At 42.4% G+C, this 10,320-nt stretch overlaps 1 protein-coding gene across 3 annotated transcripts in view; it reads left to right on the top strand.

The window, feature by feature from the left end:
* The window catches only part of LOC311241244 (cytosolic phospholipase A2 gamma-like), a 75,167-nt gene that overhangs the window by 46,881 nt on the left and 17,966 nt on the right, over positions 1 to 10,320 (top strand). For all 3 annotated transcript variants that reach the window (XM_084330003.1, XM_084330004.1, XM_084330002.1), the window contains 2 exons: positions 502 to 585; positions 7,938 to 8,092. In XM_084330003.1, coding sequence (XP_084186129.1) covers positions 502 to 585; positions 7,938 to 8,092 — 239 coding nt within the window. The remainder of the gene's footprint in view (positions 1 to 501; positions 586 to 7,937; positions 8,093 to 10,320) is intronic.

Genomic DNA, 10,320 nt, shown 5'->3' with positions numbered 1-10,320 from the left:
TATCAAGGCTAGAATGACTTGGAACCGACATGTATGGTCCTTTTACCTGTAGAATCAGTAATGCAGTCAAACAACGACCTCTAGACAAAATAACCCCTCTTCGTACTTTGCTACTATGCTTTGTTCACATTTCTTTGTTGTAGTTTGACGTGTGGTTTACATTTTGAGTGTGTACATTGGTTACTATTGCTGGCCACACCTCTAACGTGTAATAAAGAAAGAAATTAAATGTAAAGAAATGTAAACAAAACTCAGTGACTATGGAGGTCGCTGTTTGATGGCAGATTACAGATTCTACTTTCAATTATTAATCCATGTTGGGAAATTATTCCTCTGCATTTGATCCACCCTAACCACGTAGCAGTGGTACTACTTAGTAGTGAGAGTAATTGTCGGTCCAAAGGTTTTAGAGTTAAGTCTTACTGTGTATAACATATAGCATGTTGATTATTATTTGTAATTCAGATCCTTATCTGTCTTTCTTCCTTTGTGTTTTTTCAGTCTCCTGGTTGACCAAACACGTTGTTCCTCTGATAGTGAAGTGGGAGTGGGGAACAACCAGAAACTACCTCTACCAACACCCAGGTGAGCGCGGGACAGACCCTGAACAACCTCTGCTTTGTATTATCAATGTGTTAACTATAAGGCTGTCAAAGTCAACGCGTTATTAACACGTTAATGCACAATTCTTTTAACACCACTATTCTTTTTACTTTTTCTTTTTTTTTTACTAGACTTCACTCAGGTGTATTATTGCTACTCCCATTGATACTATGTATGTTTCTGTAGGTTTCTGACTCAGAGAGAGAGAGAGAGAGAGAGAGAGAGAGAGAGAGAGAGAGAGAGAGAGAGAGAGAGAGAGAGAGAGAGAGAGAGAGAGAGAGAGAGAGAGAGAGAGAGAGAGAGAGAGAGAATTTGATTTTTAAGAACCTTTATTTCAATAAATAAAAGAAAATCTTTTCATTTTTCAATTATCATATTCACACATAGACGCTACTTAAATCCTCACAGAAATAAGGGGTTAAAAGGGAGCTGCTCATCAACAATCAATTGAAGCACCAATGCTCCAAAAAACTGTGGAAAAACAGACTGGTTCTTGACAAAAAGCACATCAACAACCAAACAAACAAACAAACAAAACAAAAAACAAAAAGCTTCATTGGAAGCACCAACGCTCCAAAAAACTGTGGAAAAACAGACTCTGGTTCCTGACCAAAAGGACAGTCATTCTTGCTGCCTTCCAGGTCAGAGGCAGAAAACACTCCTTTCCATGGCTCTTCAGTTTGCCATCTGTGTGCTAGGTATCGCAAGTCCATGTTCTTCCATTTGTCCTGAAGAAAAGACATGTTGATGTTCTCCGCATCCCGGTCCCTGAGACCACTGCCATGGGGGAGCCAGCGGGGCCCCTCCCATGCAGCAGGGTGGTGCTGGGCCTCACAGGCACAGTTCTTCTCCCTTAGCTGTGGGTACATGGCTAAGGGACACTTCTCAGAGTGCTGCTTAGAGGTCAGAGGTCTCTTGGGGTCGTAGGTCAGGGGTCTCTTAGGGTCAGAAAGTGTTTTCCGCTTCAACGCCATCCGACAAGAACTGTTCTCGGAGGTCTCTCCCTCCGTCTTCGTGATACGAGCGGGAAACATTAGGACTGTAACCTTTCCCCATCCCTCCTGGCTTCGAGTGAGACTTGCAGGCTTCACAAGTCTGTAATGGCGCTCGCTCCCACAGTTGGAGGGGAACACCTTTTCCCTTTAAGACCCGTCCCTCTAGTCCTGGACTAGCAGACATACGGATCCTGTGCTTTGCCAGACATCTTGCACAAAATTGTTTCCCCTTGGGACCACAAGGGTTAAAAGTGTTCCCATTTACATTTCGGTTAGTGCAGCAAAAAAATCCTTCATCAAATGGAGTCAGGTCACATAAACATATACATTTACATTCCAATAAAAACAAAAAAACATCCAATTTCAAACCTTGTATTAAAACAAAACAAGAAAAAACACACAGGAACCAGCCTGTCCGAGCTTTGTTTCACCATCATTGAACATTCCCTTTTTTGATATTCTGCATTATTTTCTTCAGTCTGAACCCCTCCTTTGTAGTATAACCGATCCCTTCTCTCTGCTTCTCAACTGTGAGTTGACAGAGGAACAAAGAGCCTCTTTATCTGAAAAATAATCTTTAATTTCACACTTCTTGTTTTTTGTTACTCGCAAGAAATGTTTAACTTTTTTTACATCATATTTCATTTTTTCCCCTTCCCTTCACTTTTTTCAGACCAGCTCTGACTCTGACTGCCAGTGCCTTCGCTTCCCCCATCGTCTTCCTCTTCCTCGTCTTCCATACTAGAACCAGATGACTCAGACTCTGACTTCTCCTCCGGCTTCCTTCCCTTGACCATGCTTACTGCTTTCTTGGCCTGAGAACAGTCTATTTGAGTATTTTCTTTTCCCTTTCTTTTAACAGCACCAAGGACTTTGAAAGACTCATCCATCAATTCACCATCACTATCTACCGTTTTTCTACTCTCCTTGTTTTGACTTGTCTCCTGCTGATTGACTTTTCCTGCACTCATTATTTGTCCTTCATTTACATTCCCTTCTTCTTCATTTAAACCAGTTTGATCTCCTGTTTGACCACTCTCCTTGCTCTTATTTAGCTCCTGGTTGACATTTGATGCACCATGAGTTTGACTCTCAGTTACAGTGCCTTCCTCTCTGCGTACACCAGTCTGATCTCCTGTTGTTTTTTCACTGTCATTTGTTTTCTTATTAGCATTAGCCTTCCTCGCCACTGCATCAGAAAAACTCCTCGGTGCGTCCGCACCTGCCCCCCCCCCCCCCCCCCCCCTGCGCTCCAGCAGTGGGAACTTTATCAGGACAGTCCCGATAGAAGTGGCCGTGCTGCTTACAGCCATGACAGGTTGACACCCCAGAGCTCACATATACTACATATTCAAACCCATCAACGTTAAACTTGAACACCAGATCAAGCTCCTTGTCATGTTTCTTCATGATCATTAGAGCCTGGCGCAGTGGCGTTGCGCAATATGTCGGGGCCCCCCCGCAGGGCAGACCACTCCCCTAAATCAATAATAAAGTGAGAAAATGTTGTGCGCTACGCGCCAGGTCCGTCTCATTACAGCCGACCCTAATGTCAAGCTCACCCTCCACCTATGCAGGCTCTTACACTACTTGCAGTTTCAGTAAATCCTCGTAATTACAATGGCCCATAATCTCGTGCCATGTCTGAATATCGTGTGACTGGCCGTCCCGCTACAACACACATCATTATTATCATCACACTGGACATCGCGGCCACTTAAACCAAGTACTAAAAAATTTACGGATTAGATTCCAGTTCCAATGTAACCTGTAGGCTACTCGTACTGGTTATGGCGAATAAATCGTTTTATTACATGGCGTTTTCACATTCGCCGAAATGCTTGCTTGTGATTGGTCAATAGCGCTCCGTTACCCCTAGCAGCGGTCAATTATCACACAATAATGACCGCTGTGCGCAGCTGTTCGCAATCAAGCCCACAATAATGACCGCTGTGCGCAGCTGTTCGCAATCAAGCCCACTGACATCAGTGCTGCCGCCGGCGAAGCTGCCGGCGATGACAGTGGGCGGAGCGACGAGCGGAGCCAGAAGCCCAGAACCAGTGTTGCGAGTCGATGTAAAATGAATTAGGTATATTGTTAGTAAGTTAGCCATGTAATAAGCGGGATAATGTATAGCTATACTCGATCATTGTCGCAAAATAATTGACCGACACAGAGTTTAAAATACTGAGGCGCCTCGCCGAGTAGCTATACATTATCCCTTACATATTCTTCTAACCTGTCTCGGGTCTCGGCGGCTGTATAGGCTACTTTTTTAAATGTTTATTTTTTCAGGCATCTTTTGTAAACAGTATAGGATCAGTAGGAACTGTATAATAATATAATATAATCAGGTCTTCAGCAGCGGGGGTGCTGAGATAAGTGATATAATAATAATAATAATAATAATAATAATAATAATAATAATAATAATAATAATAATAATAATAATAATAATAATAATAATAATAATAATAATAATAATAACAACACTCTCGTTCACTAGAGGAGACCACTGCCCAACTCCGCGCTCTCACGCTCAGCTCTGCGGAGCGACACAAACAATGTAACCGGTTTGATGCATACATGTAACCTGTAGTAGCATACTGGTTATGGCGAATAAAACGTTCTATTCTTCTAACCTGTCTCGGCGGCTGTAGTGTGGCTGGGGGCCTGGCTGGGCTGTCTGTCTGCCTGGACTCGGAGCTGACCGGGGGGTTGAGGTGGGGAGCTTACTGCCGATGCATCTTCAGTAACGTTAGAGTCAGTATACCTTTGCTGCCTGCTGGAACAATGATGTTCTTTTTCGTAGCTTTGCCGTCTCCTGTTTGGCTTTCGCTCTCATCTTGTTTTTCTGAGCACCGCGTCCGCTTGGGTATTTTTACCGGCGCTTCCCGCTGTGTTTTGAACGCTGCCCAGCCTGCCAATGAACATTAGTCAGCCGGCTAGCCCTATCGCAGGTGAGCAAATAATTACAACATAGCAGGGAGGGGCCCCACCCTCTGCGCGAGATGCATCCAGCTGCAGCCCCGCAGAACCATACTCCCACTGCCACACTGCGCCCTTGACTTTTTATTTAAACTTTTTTTTTAATCTTTTTCCCCCTCCTTTTTCCTCCGATTTTCTCCCATCCCAATGTTAGTCGTTATGCCAATTCCCAATCCCCTTCCTGGTCGCTGCGCACTTACCCCCCACAGTCGGTCTGGGAGAGTGGAGGCTATCACGTGCTTCCTCCGACACACGTCTAGCCAATCAACCGCTTCTTTTCACCTGGCAGCGCGGACTCTCACTGAGAGGGTTTAACGTGTGGAAGGATCACACTACCCCCCTTAGATCCTATCCGCGCTGAGCAGGCGCCCCGACCGAGCTGTAGGAGTCGCTGTTTACAACGACCCGGACCCACCCCGCCAGATTTCCCACCCTCTAATACTGCCAATTGTATTAGTGTGAACGGCCAGCCAAGCTGGTGACAACGCCGGAGCTGTGAGCTGGATTCGAACAGGCGAATCCAGCGTCTCCGGCGTTTGGTGACGAACGCAATCTCCGCTACGCCACCTGACCGCCCCCCCTTGACATTTTTCTAATGGGTGCAACTATTTTACCATACCGCGACAATTCCTTCACTAATAAATCATAACTGATTAGCGGTGGTATGTTTGAGATGGTAACTCTTGTATACGGCGTAGACAGAGGAGTCACCGTCACAAAAGTGTCTTTAACCGTGACGCCGGTTTCAGTCAACTTATTAACTTTTTCAACGTGATCCACAAACATAACCATTGCGCCGTTCATCCGAGCGGCAGATACAATGTTGTCGTAGCCCACAACTTTTCCCACAGCTAAACTGCAATCTTCCACTGACACATCAGCTCCAACTGCGAGTTTAAAGCCATGTTTTCTGCTGAGAGTAGGAACCCCCATTTCAGCGGCCTAAATAAGCAACACTCTAATTCATAACATTAAAACAAAACACAGATAGAAAAAAGATTAGAAACTCACGCACACGCAGTCTCTCACCAAGCCTCCCCACTCCGCTCCAAACACACGCATGCGCACAGAGAGAGAGAGAGAGAGAGAGAGAGAGAGACTGAGAGAGAGAGAGACTGAGAGAGAGAGAGAGAGAGAGAGAGAGAGAGAGAGAGAGAGAGAGAGAGAGAGAAGCCCTTGTGTGGGTGAATGTAACGAGTTCCTAACGTTTTATTTCCCCTATTATTTCATGCACACTGTTGAATTTGATGCAAATTTGCAACGCATGAGGGTCATACTTATTTGTGGACTCTCATGTTGATAAGAGTATTACAACTTGAAAAATATCCGTTTAAGGTAAATTTAGAACAGATAAGAAATATGTGATTAATTTGCGATTAATCACGAGCTAACTATGGACAATCATGATTAATCAGATCAAATATTTGAATCGATTGACAGCCTTAGTTAACAAAGATCCAACTAACAGGCTCTATTCCAAGTGAAGAGCAGCCTTCAATTATGCCAATAACAGAAATAATATATTTATAGATATCATGTATTTGTTAAAAAGTTGTCCTGGTATGACTAATCGTAAATGCAGTTACTGGTAACGAAGATACTGATGCGCATCCTGATGCTTTTGTTCTTCAGACACACACCATTCCAAATATTATTACAAATATTTCCACCACTCCAAATCAAGAAGAAGTTTAACAATCAGACACTGAAAGCTATATTATTGGAACTGGGGTGGTATCCGCTCCTCCTTCCTTGTATAGAAACATCCCACACATTTCATATCGGCTATTTATCATTTTTATGTGTGAATAATTCATTATATGATAGACTTTAGAAATTAAATCTTGACTATGGGCCAATTTGTAGGAGAGACGTGAGCATTTTCTTTAAAGGAACACACTAACTTTTTGGGAAATTAGCTTATTTGCAATGTACCCATGGAGTTAGACACGCAGATACCCTTTTCTTCTCTGTGCATGCATTAGGCTTATAGGGAACAGCTGCACCGTTAGCCTAGCTTAGCGTCATTCACTGGAAGTAGGTGTGCCAGTGTAGCCTAGTTCCCAACAGTCACGAAATACACTCCAAATACAACTCCAAAACTTTCCTGTAAAACATGTTGTGACCTGTGTATTTACCACATGGAGAAATAAAAGAAAATAATTTGACAATTTCGTTTTCTAAGCAGATATAATTATACTCTGAACAATTTGTTGCCGAACCACTGCTGCCTGGGCGCATTGATTTCATCACCTCAAAAGCCGCAGTTGTTTTAAAAAAACAACAATAGAAGAAACTCCAGGGTAGATGGCAAATAAGCTAATTTGCCCAAAAGTTGGCGTGTTCCTTTAAAGATTCGTTTCTGATACTCATAAGTATCATGCTTAAACTGTTTCTGATCTATAAAGCTCATTTTGTCTTCAGAACATGACACAAATATTAGATTTGATTATATTATATTCAACTTTATTGTCGGAGAACAACAAAATCTTATGGGTATAGCCTACATATCAGTCTACAAGCTGCTTCAATAGACCACACCTGATTTAGAAGGGGAGGAAGGTGGCAAGGCCTGGCCTGTTGTTCTGCACTCTTAGGTGTTAAGTAGCCCTGAAAGTGGTTATTTGGCTCATAATCATCTACAAAAGTTAAAGATTTAAAATTAATATAAATAAATGTAAGGTGTACTACTGCTATTGAATACTGATTTATTACATAATATTAATAAATTAAGTAATATTCATATTTTTTTCTGATTGTTAAATGTCCCCCAGTTAAAGGGGGGAGGTTCAACTTCAGACAGTGGATGTAGATGGATCTATGGTGGATGGATTTATGGTGTGATGTCAATCTCATCCCTGTACCGGGCCCGTCGAGTTTAAGGGGTTCATTTAATTACACTAGTTCCCATCTTGAATTGTACAATAAGTGTACAGTAATAATATGTTGCAAAAAAAATCAGATACATATACAGATAATGACGTCTCTGCACACACCTTGTACTGGCGTGAAAGTGACCCGTTCACTTCTATGGTAAAACATAGCTATAAAAATACCATTTCAAATAGTCAAAGCAAACGGGCAGAACACACTTTCGGAATTGCAAACCTGACTCAGTTTCATCACCATAGTTTTAGTGCTTTGAAATATATGGTGAATCAGTGAATCAGTCATCAGCACGTTGAAATGCGCTCATGGCCATCTATGAAAACAAAGATGGCAGCAAAGCGAATAAGGTGACCAAGATGTCTACGATTGTATATGAATGCATGACTTTACACAGTAATTATCATAGCAGAAGCATTTGTTTGATGTAGAAAATCTCATTTTTGTATTCATGTTTCTGGGTAGATCCTGTGGTGCCACCCTGTCTTCATTTGAAAGACAGAATCCACCTGATAGACGCTGGTCTCTTGATCAATGTCCCTTACCCTCCCCTGCTGGGTGACAAGCGAGACATAGACCTCATGATAGCGCCGGAGTACAGCGGTGGGGACATGTTTGAGGTGAGGCATGTGTGTAGGTGTGGTTGTGATATGTTTGTGTGCGTCTGTCGGTGTGTGTGTTTATTGTTATTCAATAGCTACAGTAACATTGGGTCTCATTCACCAATGGACTTAAGACAAAAGATCAGACAAAATGTTGCTCCACTTAACTCAATCAGCGCCACGGGCCTAGCCCCTCTTTGTTCCTACTGCGCCACCGCTCTAAGAGATAGGGATGCATGGCGGTGTTTGCAGGACTATATCTATATTCTCTATTATAGCTATGGATACAATACTATGGCTCATTTGACATCAACTATCCATCGTTCAATATGTGAAAAAGAATAATTATTTTTCATGTATACATTTGCGTGTTATACCGTGGTGAATATAAGTATAGTTTCAGAGTGATCCTGGCTAATTCCAGAAAATGGCGCTATGGAGCAATACGTGGATTTGACTAAAAGCGTTGGTGTTGCTCGCCTGGACACGCTACTATTTCCAAATCAAATGAATATAATAGGTATTATGTTTCATTATGAATGCATGAAAGGGGGAGGGGGGGTAGTTTTTTTATGCTTTGATCGTCACCAACGGCATACGTTTTGGAGTACGTTACACATGGTCATTGCGATCGATGTGAAATCATGGTTGGATCAAAGCAGTTTGATGTCATATAGTCCTTACCTTCACTAGGAGGTACCCCAAAAAGAATATTCCAATTGTCTGATCGCGATTTCCAGTATTGGTGTCCATCGTGTCGCCAACCTAATCCCCCACAACACATGCATCGGGGGCATTGGACGCGTTTCATTGTGATCGAGTGAACCGCTGGACTCGCCTGACCAAAAAAACTGCGCCCGGAGTGAATTAAATGTAACACCGGCTGTGAAAAAAAGGTTTTGAAAGTGGGCGATACTGCCACCTAGCTGGATGCGGCTGGTATTGCACTCTAGCGATCTCAGAGTGATTCTCTATGATAACCCCAAGGTCCGTCTGAGAGAAATTAATAAAAATATAGAATAAAAGAAATAACGATGAAAACCCGACTATACTCGGGTCTGGCGCTGAACGTTTGGCGAGTTAACCCGACTATCCTCTGGTCTGGCGCTGATTGAGTTAAGAAATGTTCGGGCCGATTTTGGGATTCATCAACGGCCCCTTCTCGGGGATTCTCTCTTAATAAGAGCAGGTTATAGGAGCGCTGAAGAGAAGTCGTAAGTCGGACAGACGGGTGTGCGCCGTGTTCTTAACACATTCTGCGCCAGACCGGGTTAACTCGCCATGCGTTGGGCGCCAGACCCGAGATTTCTCGGGTTTTGGTTGTTTATTCCTTTATTCAATATTTTTATTCATTATTCATCCACGGACCTCTGTGTTACCATAGGGAATGAGTCTGAGGTCGCCAAAGTGCAATACCGGCCGCATCCCGCTAGACGGCGGTATCGAGCACCCTTTGTATAACCTTGTATCTTGGCCTGTGTAATGGCCAAACGTCTCCGGTTTCATGTAAGCGCGTCAAATATCGCTGATCCACATGTTGTGGTGGATTATGCCGTGGACCAAATGGACATTGGATGTACCAGATGGCGATCAAACAATTGGAATATTATCTTTGGAATACTCCCGATCACAGGTAAGAACGATCTGACGTAAATTTTTGCTTGATCCTGCAATGCTTTCATACCGATCGGGCATTTTTAGTGTTCAATACGAATGCCGTTACTGACAATCAAATAATCAGAAATAATAATAATAATAATAATAATAATAATAATAATAATAATAATAATAATAATAATAATAATAATAATAATAATAATAATAATAATAATAATAATAATAATAATAATAATAATAATAATAATAATCTTCATTTATATAGCACCTTTCATACACGGAGTGCAACTCAAAGTGCTTAACAGAGACACGTCTTCTTTAAACAAGCCAAGAAGAAAAAACACAGTAAGTCAAGAAAAAACAAGAATACCATAAGGTCCATAAACTCAAAATAAATTATAAGTGCATGCATGCATGCAACACTCCCAGACGTACCCCATGCGAAGGTAAGGAAAAACTCACTAAAACTTAACAATAGGAAAAAATGCACCACAGGCAATGTGGAGGAGAGAAACCTTAGAAGGGCCAATTCAAGGGGGGATCTCCCTTCTTAGATGTCGGTGATATTAGTGTTGCATGTTGCATTAAAAACAGGCGAACAGCTGGTAAGCATGCACCCATGTGTGTAG

Source organism: Notolepis coatsorum (genome assembly GCF_963971535.1).
Source record: "Notolepis coatsorum genome assembly, chromosome: 14".
In the NCBI taxonomy this organism is placed as follows: Eukaryota; Metazoa; Chordata; class Actinopteri; order Aulopiformes; family Paralepididae; genus Notolepis; species Notolepis coatsorum.
This window is presented reverse-complemented; position numbering and strand designations above follow the sequence as displayed.